General features: G+C 34.5%; 1 protein-coding gene across 3 annotated transcripts in view; it reads right to left on the reverse strand.

Moving 5' to 3' along the window:
* Window positions 1-21487, reverse strand: part of LOC117344519 (phospholipid scramblase 2-like) — a 34417-nt gene that overhangs the window by 3730 nt on the left and 9200 nt on the right. For all 3 annotated transcript variants that reach the window (XM_033907282.1, XM_033907281.1, XM_033907280.1), the window contains exons 3-10: window positions 16909-16980; window positions 14967-15116; window positions 11069-11146; window positions 10059-10135; window positions 9534-9664; window positions 2739-2853; window positions 979-1081; window positions 659-717 (exon numbers count right to left, since the gene is read on the reverse strand). In XM_033907282.1, coding sequence (XP_033763173.1) covers window positions 659-717; window positions 979-1081; window positions 2739-2853; window positions 9534-9664; window positions 10059-10135; window positions 11069-11146; window positions 14967-15116; window positions 16909-16980 — 785 coding nt within the window. The remainder of the gene's footprint in view (window positions 1-658; window positions 718-978; window positions 1082-2738; window positions 2854-9533; window positions 9665-10058; window positions 10136-11068; window positions 11147-14966; window positions 15117-16908; window positions 16981-21487) is intronic.

A 21487-nucleotide genomic window follows, 5' to 3' on the forward strand; every position in this document is an offset into this window, starting at 1 on the left:
ACAATGTTCAGACAAAAAAGTGCCTATTCTGGTCCTTAATGATATTTAAATAACAATGGCTATGGCGTATTATTTCTAATATCTGAACTGAAATCTTTATCTGTTTTAAATCAGTTACATGTTACATGTATATTATGTGTCGCAGTTTATACTACATTCTAGAAACATATATCTGTACTTAGTGACCTTGAACTTTGACCTGTAATATTACCAAAGGTTTATAATCAAAAGTACATGCTAACTTAATTCCCCATATTTATACATTTTTCTACGTGAAATATAAGGCTTGATGGTGAAAATATATAACTCTGTGAAAATTACATTTTGATTATTTTTACTCGTCTTTGATCAATCAGGTCATAGTATTGGGAGTGAAAATATCCCCTTGGCAAAAATACCTTTTTTTCAGAAATGTCAAATTGAAAGATTTATCTCCCTTCATTTAGGTTTATTTATGTCAACACATTATTTTAAAATATTTGTCATCTGCTGTCTTCAACTTTCTCTGAGGGTGGAATCTTGGACATTTTTACCTGTACTTCACACTGGTGAAAAATATCAAAGTTTTCACCCTACTCCATGAAATATAACTGTTATTCATTGAAAAACAAGGAACATCCTCTATTTATCAGTTAAATAGAAGATGAATAACACTTACAATGAGGAAAACAGCACCCAACATGACTGCCTTCATCTTGACATCCAAATCCATGGGAACTGAAGATAATATCAAACAGTAATTATAAGCACAAAATTTTCAGCATTTTCAATGTAAGGGTACCTCTGAAATAACAGCTACATGATGAGTAATTTTAGGCCAGAAATCTGGATCAGAATTTACGATTTCCTAACAAACCTTGAAAAAAAGCTGAATTGCTAGATAACAAATTTTTAGCACTTCATTCAAAACTTCAATAAGTCATTAAAACAATGAACTGCAATGATAACAAATGGAGATAACTCAGTTTATACACTTACATGTGATTCCAAAGTTATCAGCATCAGTGAAATACTCCTTGGCAAATCCACTCCATTGTTTGCTTAGTTTGCCAACTTCAGCAGTCCAGTCCTTTGACCACACCTGAATAGAAAGATTACATCATAAGCATGACTGCAACAAAGACAACTAGATATGCCTACTGTACTTGTGGTTCTATAATACTGGTAAAACACATGTGGTTCCGATTTCAATTTCAACAAAATTTTATTGACTTTCAATATGTCAAAAGGATTGGACATCAGACTAAGCCTATCTAAGTCCTCTCCCAATTATTAAAATCAAAATTAATATTTACATGTGTTATTCTGCAGAGGAATCCACTATCACAAGTAAGGGGAGAGAACTCTAAATTAATTTGAGAGTTATAGAAATTCATTAATTTATCATCATACCATTGATGCAGATTTACTGATGAGCTGCCACATACAAACTCTATGGGAAACAGATCATAACCTCCCTGTGTATAAATGCATCGACCATCTACCCAACAGAGATGTATGAAAGTTCATCAGCAACTCTACATATTATGATATTTCATTTTAGGAGAGTTTTAATTTCTTGGATAAATTGTGTTTCTAAACTGCTGTTAGACACTTGTGGCTATATATTTACATTTTGGTGGCAAAGCCACGATATAAACTAAGTAAAAAGATTTGTAGTCTATGTGACCATAATTGACACCCAAAACGTGACATCAATCCATGCCGCGCATGAATATATTCACCCACCGGAACTACTACTAACTAATGTAAATCGTTTTTTATGTTAATTAAAAAGTATCAAAAAGACATTTTATACAATATTGTTACACAAATAATTTTTTTTTTTTTAACAGACTGTGTTTTTTGCGTATTATTTCAATGCACCTTTTTGTTTGCCAATCTGCGCGTGACAAATGAATTTTGAAAAAATAGGCTGTTCTATTTGTCGAACCCCATTGACGAAATCGCTGAATATTTGCAATTTTTATGCTAACTCAATTTTAATTTTCAAAAATAACAAAACGAATATGTCGAGAATGTAAATATAAGCATTAAACTGTCTTTTTTTGGTGTCTATGGTCGATATAAATGCCAGAGCTTTGCAAACGTACGTCATATTGTGCTTCTTGCGCACAATATGACGTTTGTTTGCAAAGCTCTGGCATCTATATCGACCATAGACACCAAAAAAAGACAGTTTAATCCTTAAATAGTTATACTACTGTGGCTTTATAAAGAAGACATATGTTATACCTTTTGCTCACATGAAACTTTATATATAATTGACCATATTGTAATGCATGAAACTGAATGGTTTGATTTCATTTCATGTTTTTAGTAAAAACATAGAGGTAAGAGTCTCATTGTAGTAGCTTGTGGCTGCCTCACTCAAATCCTACAGGAGGCATATTGCATGCTATATATGTATAAGTATATCCATCGAAATGGGTCTAGGAAATCAATTGAAATCCTAATGCTATATCTGTATCTAGGTCAATCATTCAATATTTTAATGCTATAACTATATCTAGGTTAATCAGTCAATATCTTAATGCTGTATCTGTATCTAGGTCAATAAATCCAACTCTTAATGCTATATCTGTAAGTAGGTCAACACATTATAACAGGTATATCTACTTGACATGTGACCTTTAACATCATAACAGTATTAACATTGAACTAGGTTTGTAGTTCTCTTTACACCGAAAGTCCTTTATGAAACTTGACCTTTTACCCTTAAGCTGATGGTAACTTACGATGAACTCCTGGTCCCAACAACATCCATTCATTACACAGCATGGTCCCTTGATATTGAGGACGGGTTCGTGGTTGGCGTCTCTGATACTATAGTGTGGAGTCCAGCAACTCTGTCTGGAGAAACAATGGAAGAAATATTAGTTTCTGTAATAAAGCAATTCAACCTTAACTCACAGTCGAGGTAAATAGACATACCTTAACTCACAGTCGAGGTAAATAGACATACCTTTACTCACAGTCGAGGTAAATAGCCATACCTTTACTCACAGTCAAGGTAAATAGACATACCTTTACTCACAGTCAAGGTAAATAGACATACCTTTACTCACAGCTGAGGTAAATAGACATATCTTTACTCACAGACGAGGTAAATAGACATATCTTTACTCACAGTCAAGGTAAATAGACATACCTTAACTCACAGTCGAGGTAAATAGACATACCTTTATATAATTACTCACAGTCGAGGTAAATAGACATACCTTAACTCACAGTCGAGGTAAATAGACATACCTTTATATAATTACTCACAGTCGAGGTAAATAGACATACCTTTACTCACAGTCAAGGTAAATAGACATACCTTAACTCACAGTCGAGGTAAATAGACATACCTTTATATAATTACTCACAGTCGAGGTAAATAGACATACCTTTACTCACAGTCGAGGTAAATAGACATACCTTTACTCACAGTCAAGGTAAATAGACATACCTTTACTCACAGTCGAGGTAAATAGACATACCTTAACTCACAGTCGAGGTAAATAGACATACCTTTACTCACAGTCAAGGTAAATAGACATACCTTAACTCACAGTCGAGGTAAATAGACATATCTTTACTCACAGTCGAGGTAAATAGACATACCTTAACTCACAGTCAAGGTAAATAGACATACCTTTACTCACAGTCGAGGTAAATAGACATATCTTTACTCACAGTCGAGGTAAATAGACATACCTTAACTCACAGTCAAGGTAAATAGACATACCTTTACTCACAGTCGAGGTAAATAGACATACCTTAACTCACAGTCGAGGTAAATAGACATATCTTTACTCACAGTCGAGGTAAATAGACATACCTTTACTCACAGTCAAGGTAAATAGACATACCTTTACTCACAGTCGAGGTAAATAGACATACCTTAACTCACAGTCGAGGTAAATAGACATACCTTAACTCACAGTCGAGGTAAATAGACATACCTTAACTCACAGTCGAGGTAAATAGACATACCTTAACTCACAGTCGAGGTAAATAGACATACCTTTACTCACAGTCGAGGTAAATAGACATACCTTTACTCACAGTCGAGGTAAATAGACATACCTTAACTCACAGACGAGGTAAATAGACATATCTTTACTCACAGACGAGGTAAATAGACATATCTTTACTCACAGTCAAGGTAAATAGACATATCTTTACTCACAGTCGAGGTAAATAGACATATCTTTACTCACAGACGAGGTAAATAGACATACCTTAACTCACAGACGAGGTAAATATACATACCTTAACTCACAGACGAGGTAAATATACATACCTTAACTCACAGTCAAGGTAAATAGACATACCTTAACTCACAGTCGAGGTAAATAGACATACCTTTACTCACAGTCGAGGTAAATAGACATACCTTAACTCACAGTCGAGGTAAATAGACATACCTTAACTCACAGACGAGGTAAATATACATACCTTAACTCACAGTCGAGGTAAATAGACATATCTTTACTCACAGTCGAGGTAAATAGACTTACCTTAACTCACAGTCGAGGTAAATAGACATATCTTTACTCACAGTCGAGGTAAATAGACATACCTTCATATAATTACTCACAGTCGAGGTAAATAGACATACCTTTACTCACAGTCGAGGTAAATAGACATACCTTTACTCACAGTCGAGGTAAATAGACATACCTTTACTCACAGTCAAGGTAAATAGACATACCTTATATAATTACTCACAGTCGAGGTAAATAGACATACCTTAACTCACAGTCGAGGTAAATAGACATACCTTTACTCACAGTCGAGGTAAATAGACATACCTTTACTCACAGTCAAGGTAAATAGACATATCTTTACTCACAGTCGAGGTAAATAGACATACCTTAACTCACAGTCGAGGTAAATAGACATACCTTAACTCACAGTCAAGGTAAATAGACATATCTTTACTCACAGTGGAGGTAAATAGACATACCTTTACTCACAGTCGAGGTAAATAGGCATACCCTTAACTCACAGTGGAAATAAATAGACATACCTTAACTCACAGTCGAGTAAATAGACATACCTTTATTCACAGTCAAGGTAAATAGACATACCTTAACTCACAGTCAAGGTAAATAGACATATCTTTACTCACAGTCGAGTAAATAGACATACCTTTATTCACAGTCGAGGTAAATAGACATACCTTTACTCACAGTCAAGGTAAATAGACATACCTTTACTCACAGTCGAGGTAAATAGACATACCTTTACTCACAGTCGAGGTAAATAGACATACCTTTACTCACAGTCGAGGTAAATAGACATATCTTTACTCACAGTCAAGGTAAATAGACATACCTTTACTCACAGTCGAGGTAAATAGACATACCTTTACTCACAGTCGAGGTAAATAGACATACCTTAACTCACAGTCGAGGTAAATAGACATACCTTAACTCACAGTCAAGGTAAATAGACATACCTTTACTCACAGTGGAGGTAAATAGACATACCTTTACTCACAGTCAAGGTAAATAGACATACCTTTATATAATTATTCACAGTCGAGGTAAATAGACATACCTTAACTCACAGTCCAGGTAAATAGACATACCTTAACTCACAGTCGAGGTATATAGACATACCTTAACTCACAGTCAAGGTAAATAGACATACCTTAACTCACAGTCGAGGTAAATAGACATATCTTTACTCACAGTCAAGGTAAATAGACATACCTTTACTCACAGTCGAGGTAAATAGACATATCTTTACTCACAGTCAAGGTAAATAGACATACCTTAACTCACAGTCAAGGTAAATAGACATACCTTTACTCACAAACGAGGTAAATAGACATACCCTAACTCACAGACGAGGTAAATAGACATACCTTAACTCACAGTCGAGGTAAATAGACATACCTTAACTCACAGTCGAGGTAAATAGACATACCTTTACTCACAGACGAGGTAAATAGACATACCTTAACTCACAGACGAGGTAAATAGACATACCTTAACTCACAGACGAGGTAAATAGACATACCTTAACTCACAGACGAGGTAAATAGACATACCTTAACTCACAGACGAGGTAAATAGACATACCTTTACTCACAGACGAGGTAAATAGACATACCTTTACTCACAGACGAGGTAAATAGACATACCTTAACTCACAGTCGAGGTAAATAGACATACCTTTACTCACAGACGAGGTAAATAGACATACCTTTACTCACAGTCGAGGTAAATAGACATACCTTAACTCACAGTCGAGGTAAATAGACATACCTTAACTCACAGTCAAGGTAAATAGACATACCTTAACTCACAGTCGAGGTAAATAGACATACCTTAACTCACAGACGAGGTAAATAGACATACCTTAACTCACAGTCGAGGTAAATAGACATACCTTTACTCACAGTCAAGGTAAATAGACATATCTTTACTCACAGTCAAGGTAAATAGACATACCTTTACTCACAAACGAGGTAAATAGACATACCTTTACTCACAGTCGGGGTAAATAGACATACCTTAACTCACAGTCAAGGTAAATAGACATACCTTTACTCACAGTCAAGGTAAATAGACATACCTTTACTCACAGTCGAGGTAAATAGACATACCTTTACTCACAGTCAAGGTAAATAGACATACCTTAACTCACAGTCAAGGTAAATAGACATACCTTAACTCACAGTCGAGGTAAATAGACATACATGTACCTTTACTCACAGACGAGGTAAATAGACATACCTTTACTCACAGTCGAGGTAAATAGACATACATATACCTTTACTCACAGACGAGGTAAATAGACATACCTTAACTCACAGACGAGGTAAATAGACATACCTTTACTCACAGTCGAGGTAAATAGACATACCTTTACTCACAGTCGAGGTAAATAGACATACCTTTACTCACAGTCGAGGTAAATAGACATACCTTTACTCACAGTCGAGTAAATAGACATACCTTAACTCACAGTCGAGGTAAATAGACATACATGTACCTTTACTCACAGACGAGGTAAATAGACATACCTTAACTCACAGTCGAGGTAAATAGACATACCTTAACTCACAGTCGAGGTAAATAGACATACATGTACCTTTACTCACAGTCGAGGTAAATAGACATACCTTAACTCACAGTCGAGGTAAATAGACATACCTTAACTCACAGTCAAGGTAAATAGACATATCTTTATATAATTACTCACAGTCGAGGTAAATAGACATACCTTAACTCACAGACGAGGTAAATAGACATATCTTTACTAACAGTCGAGGTAAATAGACAAACCTTTACTCACAGTCGAGGTAAATAGACATACCTTTACTCACAGTCGAGGTAAATAGACATACCTTTACTCACAGTCGAGGTAAATAGACATACCTTAACTCACAGTCGAGGTAAATAGACATACCTTAACTCACAGACGAGGTAAATATACATACCTTAACTCACAGTCGAGGTAAATAGACATATCTTTACTCACAGTCGAGGTAAATAGACTTACCTTAACTCACAGTCGAGGTAAATAGACATATCTTTACTCACAGTCGAGGTAAATAGACATACCTTCATATAATTACTCACAGTCGAGGTAAATAGACATACCTTTACTCACAGTCGAGGTAAATAGACATACCTTTACTCACAGTCGAGGTAAATAGACATACCTTTACTCACAGTCAAGGTAAATAGACATACCTTTATATAATTACTCACAGTCGAGGTAAATAGACATACCTTAACTCACAGTCGAGGTAAATAGACATACCTTTACTCACAGTCGAGGTAAATAGACATACCTTTACTCACAGTCAAGGTAAATAGACATATCTTTACTCACAGTCGAGGTAAATAGACATACCTTAACTCACAGTCGAGGTAAATAGACATATCTTAACTCACAGTCGAGGTAAATAGACATATCTTTACTCACAGTCGAGGTAAATAGACATACCTTTACTCACAGTCAAGGTAAATAGACATACCTTTACTCACAGTCGAGGTAAATAGACATACCTTAACTCACAGTCGAGGTAAATAGACATACCTTTAACTCACAGTCGAGGTAAATAGACATACCTTAACTCACAGTCGAGGTAAATAGACATACCTTTACTCACAGTCGAAATAAATAGACATACCTTATATAATTACTCACAGTCGAGGTAAATAGACATACCTTTATATAATTACTCACAGTCGAGGTAAATAGACATACCTTTACTCACAGTCAAGGTAAATAGACATACCTTTACTCACAGTCGAGGTAAATAGACATACCTTTACTCACAGTCGAGGTAAATAGACATACCTTAACTCACAGTCAAGGTAAATAGACATACCTTTATATAATTACTCACAGACGAGGTAAATAGACATACCTTTATATAATTACTCACAGTCGAGGTAAATAGACATACCTTAACTCACAGTCGAAATAAATAGACATACCTTTATATAATTACTCACAGTCGAGGTAAATAGACATACCTTTATATAATTACTCACAGTTGAGGTAAATAGACATACCTTTATATAATTACTCACAGTCGAAATAAATAGACATACCTTTATATAATTACTCACAGTCGAGGTAAATAGACATACCTTTATATAATTACTCACAGTCGAGGTAAATAGACATACCTTTATATAATTACTCACAGTCGAGGTAAATAGACATACCTTAACTCAATATTATGTACAACTTTGGTAGCCATTATTCTGTTCTTTTCCAAGTGGTCAGTATTCAAGTTTTTTTTCATATTGAAATTAAACTGTAAAACTACACAAAGATTCTGTAACCCTGGTTACATGTATGAGTGTGTGTTTATCAGAGTGAGAGGTGTAAATCACAGAGATAAAGATTCTGTAACCCTGGTTACATGTATGAGTGTGTGTTTATCAGAGTGAGAGGTGTAAATCACAGAGATAAAGATTCTGTAACCCTGGTTACATGTATGAGTGTGTGTTTATCAGAGTGAGAGGTGTAAATCACAGAGATAAAGATTCTGTAACCCTGGTTACATGTATGAGTGTGTGTTTATCAGAGTGAGAGGTGTAAATCACAGAGATAAAGATTATGTAACCCTGGTTACATGTATGTGTGTGTGTTTATCAGAGTGAGAGGTGTAAATCACAGAGATAAAGATTATGTAACCCTGGTTACATGTATGAGTGTGTGTTTATCAGAGTGAGAGTTGTAAATCACAGAGATAAAGATTATGTAACCCTGGTTACATGTATGTATGTGTGTGAGTTTATTGGAGTGAGAGGTGTAACTTTATCTGATGTGTGTCAGTCATGTTATGGTTTATTTCATTGTTTAATTATTGTTCGTTTCACTTTTAGGTTTCCTTCCTAGAGAATAAAACCCTGAACCAATCTCTGCCTTGGGTATATTGTGTTTAACGACCCTGATGACAATTCTAACACACAACATATAAAGAAAACTGAAGTGATGACCATATGTAGAGCCTGGTAGTATGTAATACTATATACAAGGTATAGATATAGATATTCCTAACTTACTCCTGTCTCACGTATCCAACGACTGTGCCTGGAGGTGCCTCCACGGCGATTTCATGTGCACAGCCATCAGCATTGGCACACCAGCAGCACCCCACACAGCACTTGAACTCACGAACACATTTGATGATTTCCTGTAAAGTGACAGGAGACATGTCAGACATGTACACAGCATGAAAACTTGAACATTTTAAAATTTGAAAACATGTGAACAAATTGGTGGTTAGGGACTTCATTGGATATAAAAAGCAATCACGCAAGTTTCCCATGTTTCCTTCCACAGTAACACCCCTTGCACAATTCCATCTGGTATAATAAATTACTATAAATGGTTTTGCATGTTACCTTGTGTACATTTGGTAACTTTTAGTTACCATTAGCAAATAATATTTCCAATGAATGTAGATCTTTATCTACTATTAACTAAGAATGTATCCAGCATTAAGAGATCCTCTTCATTTAAACTCACCTGAGTCTACACCTGAAAAGACACCTGAGGCCACACCTGTGCGCCATCTGTTGACTTACCTGTCCTGTATTGTCTGTAATATGAAGGTTAAAACCTCGGTTTGGTCCACAACACTGGCGCTCACATGTTTCCGACTCTACAACATCAGGATAGAAATCTTAACCCCTCATTTAAAAACTTCGGCCCCACCACAGTAACTGTATTAATTTTCTAACGTACATGTATTTAAACAGGTGCTTTTGATTGATCTTTCATACACCTTCGATTAATGTAGACATCTGAACAGTACATATTTTATATATACATGTAATACAGGAACAATGGAATGGACAAGCCACAAAGTGTTTAGTTTCAACATACATGATAGGACTATTCCACCAAGTACTAGTATACCAAGGGGATCCCTGTCATGAGGACTCCAAAAAATAAAGAAATTCTATGCATTGTGGGTTAAGGATGAAATGTATTGAAATATTTCTGTGGTTCCATTTGACAAAGCAGGAGTCGTGATGTTGGGTAGATATTTTACTTGATAAATAGCCCTTAACACATTTATAAATATATATCTACAACATGGATAATTTTACATGCACCATATTTTGTATTGGGTTATATTAATTACTGACAACTCTCCAGCTAATTACATAAGATAATACACACAGGGACTTGACACAAATTCCCAACTCTGATCATGATTCAGACATATTAAATATATATATGGACCATGCACGGGTTTGGAACTTTTGCTGAGTCTCTGGTAAATCATATATGAGAAATCTACATAGTATAATGTATTGGAAATTACACAGAAACACATATTAGGTAGAATGACCAGCACCCCTCTGTGCCAAAGTTTAAAACTAGGGGGAGATAATCAAGTATTAGAATTTAGCGGAGCAATTGTTAACAAAAAATTGGGGGGCTGGTAGCCAGTCTAGGAATACATTTCAATACATTTACTTTCCATTAAATGACCTTCAAACTAGAAATGAATTCATATAAGAGGGAAAACATAAACTGAACCATTTTACCACAAGTAAATCGCGACAAGTATATCTGAAATACTAACCTTCTGCAGCGAAGAATACTTGTTGGCCCTGGTTGTTGAGAACTTTGTACTTGTTAGCCATTTCCCAGCCCGTGAACACTGCAATATATAAAATCAAATATAATGAACCTACTAAAGTTACAGCTCTAGACAACGAGAATGACTTCTTGTACATGCGTGCATATATCATTATTTTTAGAATGATAAACATTTACATAGAAGTATCCTATTGATATATTTCATCTATTTTAAACTATGTCAGCTTGTAGTATTTATCTAAAAATCTGTGAAGCATTCAAATGGCATTTCTGTTCCAGTTGTTTTGAAACAAGAGATCCCAGAGGGATCTTGGCGCCCACCATTGAATGTTCTTCATAGGTTCCATGTCAGATTGATCTTTTCTCTACTTTTCTCTTCTTCTAAGTCTTACTAGTCTGTGTAAATTCAGAAGAAACCTCTAGTACTTTTCAAACAAGGGAAACCTATATATGAAATCTAAGATTTAGGCACCAAGGGGAACCTATATATGGAATTTGAGAAAGATTCCTTCAGTACTTTCTGAGAAATAGCGATAACAAACTTCAATTGTCAAAATCCAAGATGGCTGCCTGTCGGCCATCTTGTTTTCTGATTGGTCTCAAAATGCAATATGCATAACTAGGCACCAAGGGGAACCTACATATGAAATTTGAGAATGATCCCTTCAGTACTTCCTCAGAAATAGTGATAACAAACTTCATTTGTCAAAATCAAAGATGGCTGCCTGTCGGCCATCTTGTTTTCTGATTGGTCTCAAAATGTAATATGCATAACTAGGCACTAAGGGGAACCTACATATGAAATTTGAGGAAGATCCCTTCTGTACTTTCTCAGAAATAGCGATAACAAACTTCAATGGTCAAAATCCAAGATGGCTGCCTGTTGGCCATCTTGTTTTCCGATCGGTCCCAAAATGCAATATGCATAATTAGGCACCAAGGGGAACCTACATATGGAATTTGAGAAAGATCCCTTCAGTACTTTCTCAGAAATAGCGATAACAAACTTCAATGGTCAAAATCAAAGATGGCTGCCTGTCGGCCATCTTGTTTTCTGATTGGTCTCAAAATGCAATATGCATAACTAGGCACTAAGGGGAACCTACATATGAAATTTGAGGAAGATCTCTTCAGTACTTTTTCAGAAATAGCGATAACAAACTTCAATTGTCAAAATCCAAGATGGCTGCCTGTCGGCCATCTTGTTTTCTGATTGGTCTCAAAATGCAATATGCATAATAAGACACCAAGGGGAACCTACATATGAAATTTGAGAAAGATCCCTTCAGTACTTTCTCAGAAATAGCGATAACAAACTTCAATGGTCAAAATCCAAGATGGCTGCCTGTCGGCCATCTTGTTTTCCGATTGGTCCCAAAATGCAATATGCATAACTAGGCACCAAGAGGAACCTACATATGAAATTTGAGAAAGATCCCTTCAGTACTTTCTCAGAAATAGCGATAACAAACTTCATTTGTCAAAATCAAAGATGGCTGCCTGTCGGCCATCTTGTTTTCTGATTGGTCTCAAAATGTAATATGCATAACTAGGCACTAAGGGGAACCTACATATGAAATTTGAGGAAGATCCCTTCTGTACTTTCTCAGAAATAGCGATAACAAACTTCAATGGTCAAAATCCAAGATGGCTGCCTGTCGGCCATCTTGTTTTCCGATCGGTCCCAAAATGCAATATGCATAATTAGGCACCAAGGGGAACCTACATATGGAAATTTGAGAAAGATCCCTTCAGTACTTTCTCAGAAATAGCGATAACAAACTTCAATGGTCAAAATCCAAGATGGCTGCCTGTCGGCCATCTTGTTTTCTGATTGGTCTCAAAATGCAATATGCATAACTAAGCACTAAGGGGAACCTACATATGAAATTTGAGGAAGATCCCTTCAGTACTTTTTCAGAAATAGCGATAACAAACTTCAATTGTCAAAATCCAAGATGGCTGCCTGTCGGCCATCTTGTTTTCTGATTGGTCTCAAAATGCAATATGCATAATAAGACACCAAGGGGAACCTACATATGAAATTTGAGAAAGATCCCTTCAGTACTTTCTCAGAAATAGCGATAACAAACTTCAATGGTCAAAATCCAAGATGGCTGCCTGTCGGCCATCTTGTTTTCCGATTGGTCCCAAAATGCAATATGCATAACTAGGCACCAAGAGGAACCTACATATGAAATTTGAGAAAGATCCCTTCAGTACTTTCTCAGAAATAGCGATAACAAACTTCAATGGTCAAAATCCAAGATGGCTGCCTGTCGGCCATCTTGTTTTTCGATCGGTCCCAACATGCAATATGCATAACTAGGCACCAAGGGGAACCTACATATGAAATTTGAGAAAGATCCCTTCTGTACTTTCTCAGAAATAGCGATAACAAACTTCAATGGTCAAAATCCAAGATGGCTGCCTGTCGGCCATCTTGTTTTCCGATCGGTCCCAAAATGCAATATGCATAACTAGGCACTAAGGGGAACCTACATATGAAATTTGAGAAAGATCCCTTCAGTACTTTCTCAGAAATAGCGATAACAAACTTCAATGGTCAAAATCCAAGATGGCTGCCTGTCGGCCATGTTGTTTTTCGATCGGTCCCAAAATGCAATATGCATAACTAGGCACCAAGAGGAACCTACATATGAAATTTGAGAAAGACCCCTTCAGTACTTTCTCAGAAATAGCGATAACAAACTTCAATGGTCAAAATCCAAGATGGCTGCCTTTCGGCCATCTTGTTTTCCGATCGGTCCCAAAATGCAATATGCATAACTAGGCACCAAGGGGAACCTACATATGAAATTTGAGAAAGATCCCTTCAGTACTTTCTCAGAAATAGCGATAACAAACTTCAATTGTCAAAATCCAAGATGGCTGCCTGTCGGCCATGTTGTTTTCTGATCGGTCCCAAAATGCAATATGCATAACTAGGCACCAAGGGGAACCTACATATGAAGTTTGAGAAAGATCTCTTCAGTACTTTCTGAGGATTAGCGATAACAAGAATTGTTTACGGACGGACGGAGGGACGGACGGACGGACGGACGGACCACGGACCACGGACGCAGGGCGATTTGAATAGCCCACCATCTGATGATGGTGGGCTAAAAAGATTGGCATTTCTGGTGTAGTTGTTTAGCAATTGATTAGCATTTCTGGTGTAATTAAAAAGCACTTGATTAGCATTTCTGTTGCAGTTGCGTAGCACTAGAATGGCATTAATGATGAAATTGTGTAGCATTTTGATTGGCATTTCTCTTATGGTTACACAGCATTCCTTAGCCATTAATCAATCACAATTATAAAAGGAACTTGTATAACATTCCATTGATGTAAGGTATAGGGTGTATATAGCTCATCCTGCCACATAGGATCAATAACTGGGACACTTCCCCTCATGAGATCTATATAACTTACAGAATTTCTACATCTGATATCCTCTATAGGGTCCTACAATGTACTCTAGTTTCTCATCAGGTCTGGACTCTATTAGTACTGTCATAAATACCCTCCCATATGGTTACTTAAACTAGGGACCAGGGGTGAACTTTTCACATCTGATGATAAGGAAGTTTTTGCTCAACTGATCATGAATGTTTTGCAAACACGTTTTGAGTAGGAAATTGAAGACATATTGAACTGCAGTGTAAATGTTATATAAATTTGTAGACATACTGAACTGCTGCGCAAATGTTATTTAGAAAATATTAATAAATGCTACATAATTATGTTCTACAGAAAGGTAACAATATTTCTATATATATGCTGAAAATAGAACAAAGAACTAGTATATTGGTCCTCATGTCACTTTGTGGGTTTGTTTGATACATTTACTGACAGCATTAAGGTGTTTTAATACATACACTCCAGTATTTCAATCTGCTGTTTGATGAGGAGTTGGTCAATCTGAGTGAGGTACTCCAGGCCCTGGGGACAGCCTGGAATGGCCTGGGGTCGGGCCATCCACTGTACCACCGGGGGCTGTCCGGGGATGTTCATTGGTACCATCCCAGCTATTCAAAAACAGCAAATTATTCAGATTAAAGTTGTCAAAGTATTAAATGTATACATGTCATTATTAATCATTTTCACTTCATTTTGCATTACCATAAAACACTGAACTATATTTGAAATAAAAATAGGTTGGCATAAAAAATTATGTCACAACGGAATGTAGAAATAGGATTTCAACCAAAAATTTAATGTTTTAGATAAAATCCTAAATAGCTTATAACTGAAATTAACAGTTTGTATAATATGATATTTTGATTTCCCCCATAAAATCTACCAAAAAAAAAATCTATATAAATTATGGTATCCTATATATGCTGATGCATGTACAAGGAATGCTTCATATTTTACACCTTAAAAGGGACTTTGTTTTAATTTTCCTTTTCTGTGCATGAATGTACATTTAGTCCTACCACTAATCCTGGCTTGAGCTGAATTATGATGGTACTCAGCTAGATATTAGACAGTAATTTCAATGCTATATCTGTACCTAGGTCAATCAATCCAACTCTTAATGCTATATCTGTATCTAGGTCAATCAATCAATATCTTAATGCTATATCTGTATCTAGGTCAATCAATCTAACTCTTGATGCTATATCTATATCTAGGTCAATCAATCCAACTCTTAATGCTATATTTGTATCTAGGTCAATCAATCTAACTCTTAATGCTATATCTATATCTAGGTCAATCAATCCAACTCTTAATGCTATATTTGTATCTGGGTCAATCAATCCAACTCTTAATTCTATATTTGTATCTAGATCAATCAATTGAAATCCTAATGCTATATCTGTCCCTAGGTCAATCAATCAAACACACATATAAATATTACAGCTATACAGACAGTTTAAAGATAGGTACATAAGAATATATTTTACATACATACATACCATACATTTGTACCTCACGACATAAATTAAACCTCTATATGGTAACTAAAAAATATTTTTTAATTTGACAAATCAGCCTATTTTTTCTTCAGGAAACCCAAAGGGGACAATTAATTTTTGTTCCTGTCATATGCATACTACTTGAATGAACAGAAATTCAACTGAGGACTCAGTGTGTTCTTGAGAATTTCATCATGCTATATATACCAACTATATATCTGCCATGATAATTTGAGCAATGTGTCTCAGACAAAATGTACATGTTTTTTTTCATTAATTATAAGCCCTATCAACATATCAGCCAATCACCTTAAATATATAGGTATATAAGTGAATGATTTTCTGTTTGCCAAAAACATGTTTGAGTAGCTATAGGTTTCTTAAATTGTTAACTTTCTTCCCAAATCAAATCTTGTTGGCATTTAACAAGCATTTCAGTGTAGATATACGGCAAATATTTTTCTGTTGCCATGTTTATAGACATTACAAGTCTTACACAATAAATAACATATATTACCCAACAATGTCAACACTTATAATAAACTAACTCAAAGTTTATTCTCGAATACACTAGCACATTTATTAATTAGAGGAATTAAAAATAATGAAGAAGAAAAGAAATGAAATTTAAAGAAGGAAATGTCCCCATTTGAATATTTATTCTGTTCAGTTCCAAAATGCAGCACTAGCCAATACAATTCAATATATTCAACTACAGGTACTACATGTATGTACATGACAGTCAGTGGATAGTAATGAAAGGTTGATCATCCGTTTACATTGTCCACATGTATTTGATGATGGAGGGATTGGCCTGGGGTAACACACTTTTATAAGGCCCAGGTACCAGTAATCAGAAGATGAGCAATTCAAATGAGACAGGGTTTAATCTACTCACGTTGACCATATGGAGCCTGCATAGGTTGTCCATACTGCTGAGGCTGGCCATACTGCTGAGGCTGGCCATAAGCTGTAAAGCCAATAAACACTTTTATTAGTCAATAAAGTTAAAAAAAACTTTATATATTATGAATTTAAACAGTGCAACAATTGTGTTGCATCAATAAATGCTAATTAATGAAAATGAAATTAACTTGTAAGAAAGATCTACAGTCTGTTCATAGTCGTGTGATATCATTTTCAGAAAGAATTGTTCTTAAAATTTAAATACACAAAATAAATGGAAACTGTACATAATTTCACTGATGTTACATTACAATGAATTAAAAAGTGTTAGATTATTTAGATTATTTTTCTTAATTGTATACAGAGCATTGATCAAAAGTATGTTTATCTGATCAATTAATATAATTTCTGAAACAATATATCTAAACCTTCAAACAATTTGGCGTATAGCTCGGCAATCATGATCAAAAAAGTTAATTTAGTGAGTATTTAGAACTGTGGAACCTCATCAATTATCTATTATATGAATTGTCTATTAATTTAACAACTGCATAAACAATTAAATCCATGTAAGGGATAGATTTCATATTTTATACTGGTGATGGAAACAAATAAATTATTTATCAAAATGGATAGATATTTAAGAGATAACCAAAAATGTACAACTCGACAGAGGAAGTTCCACAGTAATTCTATCTATTTGTAATACATAGTATATATCATCAGAAAACGTGAAATAGAATAGAGAAGGTGTTTGCATCTGTAATTCACACAGAGGGTTCAATTAACAAAATCTGGGCTATATATGTTCAGATGATTAATATATACTAGTAGAAATTTGTTCTATGAAAGGAAGTTAGTAAAATCAGTTAGTACGTAGTTAAAACAGGGTAGTCTGGTTAATATTATCAGTCTTATGGCATTATTGCTTTCTATTTACCTGGTATCTAAAAATACTAAGAATGTTTAACACCTCCTTATGAAATTATATTTATTTATGAGATAGATAAAATTGAAGCTTATGTAATACACCTATATGTACAATGTATATTGATCAGTTCTTTTATGATTATCCTTGATCTAAAAATACTTCATTGCAATCGCTTTACTGGGAAAAAAAGAAATATTGAGCACCAGTTTTACACATCATTCTTTAATTTGGATAATGTATTCCCATAGAACACTTGCCCTATAGTTGTCCCGCGGGCTGATATACATGTACTGAGTACAGAAAGATTAGTACCGTGTACAAAGTCTGTTAGGTGTAATCCTTATATCAAACACTACCCCTGTAATACATAATTTCCCTAGCTTCACTTTGTGCAATTATTTGTCATAACTTGACCTCTATATCACAGTATTGATCGATGGTACATCAATTTTCCGGTCTCAGTTAACTTAATGCTATACAATAGTCTAACATAATGCAAGCTATATACATGTACAGCTATCTGTAGGATGTGATCAATACTTTTCATAGTGAGAGAGTTGTAACTGGGACACCTATTCATAGCAAATTGATATAACATTGTAAACTGTATGGCCTGTATGATTAATTCATACTTTCATACGATCATCAGTTTGAACTGTTTTACATTTTTTAATTAAATGCCTTCGATTTCAAGTTTGTTATTTTTACTGGTTGCAAGAAAACTCTTAAAATGGTCAAAACACCAAACATCAAGTCATGAGTTATTAATGAACACATGAACAGTTTTTACCTTCATTACCATAAATGACTTTATCTGGTCCTAATTAGTTAATTCCCATGAGTTACGTCCATTATTGTTGTAGTTTATGAAACCTAATAATGAATTTAAAAACAAAAACTTTTCAGACATGAAGATTGATTATATAAATTTATATGAGAGAAATGATTTACTGTCAGTGTTAATAATCATAAGACTGACTACAAAAAATACAAAGTTGATTTATGATATTGAGAGTTCCTCTAAATTACAAAATGGAAGTTTCCTGATCATACCTGAAGTCATGTGACAAAGAGTCACATTCACAGTGTTTTCAGGGGGATAAATTGAGGATAAATACGGTAACATGAATACATATATATAATTTAGTTATGAACAGGTTTACCGATTACATCAGACTGTCAGTTTTTGTCTCGTTATATATATATATATATGGGTCAAAGAAGTAATATAAACAGTATAATCCAGATAACACTGGATCCTCACATAAATGTATGGAGGATACGAATTACTTGTAATGATTATATGGGGCAAAGAAGTAATTCAAACAGTGTGGACAATGAGGCTTGTTAAATTTTCGAGGCAATCCGTCCCTTTATCAAAACACAAAAAATACAAATACAATCACATAATATATATAAGAAGTACTGGAAATACAATAAAATACAATATATTTCCAGTACTTCTTATATATATTATGTGATTGTATTTGTATTTTTGTGTTTTGATAAAGGTGCGGATTGCCTCGAAAATTTAACAAGCCTTATTGTTTACACTGTTTGAATTACTTCTTTGCCCCATATATATATATATATATATCGCGAACTTGATGTACTAACTCAAACTGCACCACTAATCTTCATAAAAAAATATATAACAATTTAAGTACATGATCCTTTGTCCAAACTCCAGTAACACATGTATGTAATGTTGCATGTTTACATAAAGGATGGGTAAGACTTGGGACTAAATAATCCTTTTGGTCAATATTGACTTAAGGGAAAATCTATTGACAAGTAATACCATTATGAATAGGCCAGAATGTGTTAGAAAACTCTAGGCATGTACATTATGATTATGAAATGGATCAAATTTATATAGAGCCATCATTTCAATTTAAACAGATCCACAATCAACGTTGTAGAGAATCACTGGGCGTTCATGCCATATGTAGACTGTATGAGTATCCTTTTTAACAAGTAAAAGATATAGTTACCATTCAGTTTTTACATGACCTCACCGATCAGTAGCCAACAAAATGACCCTATATTTAACTTACTTTATCAAGGGACTTGCCATTCCATAAACATAGATGTCAGGTACATTTCATAGACAAATTTATCTATTATATATACATGTTTCATTTACTGAACCAGTCCATGAAAGGCAAAACGTTAACCTTTCAATGTGAAAAATGTCATTTAAATACCAAGACCTAGCCACACAATATAATTCATTTTATATACAGTGTAGCCCTAAATCTTTTATCATGAGTTAAAACCCAATGGTAAATTTGTCATGATTATCACTTCAATTTAAAGCTTACTGCAAAAATCAATACATCATTTAAATTCCTTGTCTTGATAAAGTTTCCTTTTTACATCTAACCTCCCCCATTATATTACCATTTTACTTTTAATCTTTGTTTAAAAGTATATAAATAATTCTAAAAAGATTTTGTGGGTATGTTTTTGTGTGATTCAAACATGACAATGCTGAAATAGGCCTCTTATATATAATTATATACAATAACTATTCACTGAATAATCATCTATTGATTTTTGACATTTATCAGATACCCAGCCTATATTGACAAAAGGTAATCACACTTAACTTATGACAAACAATTCTTTTCATGCGGGGTTACATTTCAAATGGCTATAAATATAACATTTATCACTACACATACCCGATATATATTTTTTGCTGTTCAAACTATATACAAAGTATATATATATACTCGTGTTACATACATACGACTTGAATTGAAAATGCATTCAATGACCGTTACACATTTCCTTATGTTAAAATTGTAAGTAAAACAATGGAATTATCAAAATAGTATTGAATCAGTACAGTCTAGCTTTAGTTCTAAACATACCCATTGTCTCATACAAAAATATTGTAATCATTTATTGTATTATATATCACAGTCTAATATCTTGCCTAATGTAAAGTTTAAAACAAAGTAACATTCAATCTAATCTAGATAATGTAAGTATTTTATATGTACATATACATGCACCAAAACTACAGCCGCTTTGCACATACACAGGGAACTCAATGTGTGAATTAGCCCGAGTTTTCTCTGGCCCTGTCACCAGACATGGTGACAGGGCCAGAGAAAACTCGGGCTATGTGTGAACATACAGAAATGTCTAGTAAAACATACGAAATGTTTGCTAATCAATTTTGATGAATAGACTGTGTGTGCTGGATCTTTTGTGATATCCCTCAGCAAATATATAGTCAACAATGGTGACTCGATAGTGTGGGCCTTAGCATAAAAAAAATCAATAAATTCATCTGAAGCATTTCGTTGAATTATCTATGTATACTGTAGGCGGTTGAATTATCTATGTATACTGTAGGCGGCATTGCAACTTTTAGCAATATGTCTAGGTATATATTCAACATTGCTGATTCAATATAAACACACTTCAAAACTGTCAAATGTATTTTTAAGAAATTCTACTTATAAAAAAAACCCTGGCAAATTGGCTTAACAGTGTACTGTAGTTATTTCCTTGATAAATTCACATCTAAATCACCTTTCTGTAATTCTATCTCAAAGCTTTTAAAAGGATGTAAACCTTCTATACATCCATTTAACTTCCGTGTACAATTATTTCTGTACCCCAT

The sequence above is a fragment of the Pecten maximus genome, chromosome 16, assembly GCF_902652985.1.
Source record: "Pecten maximus chromosome 16, xPecMax1.1, whole genome shotgun sequence".
NCBI lineage: Eukaryota > Metazoa > Mollusca > Bivalvia > Pectinida > Pectinidae > Pecten > Pecten maximus.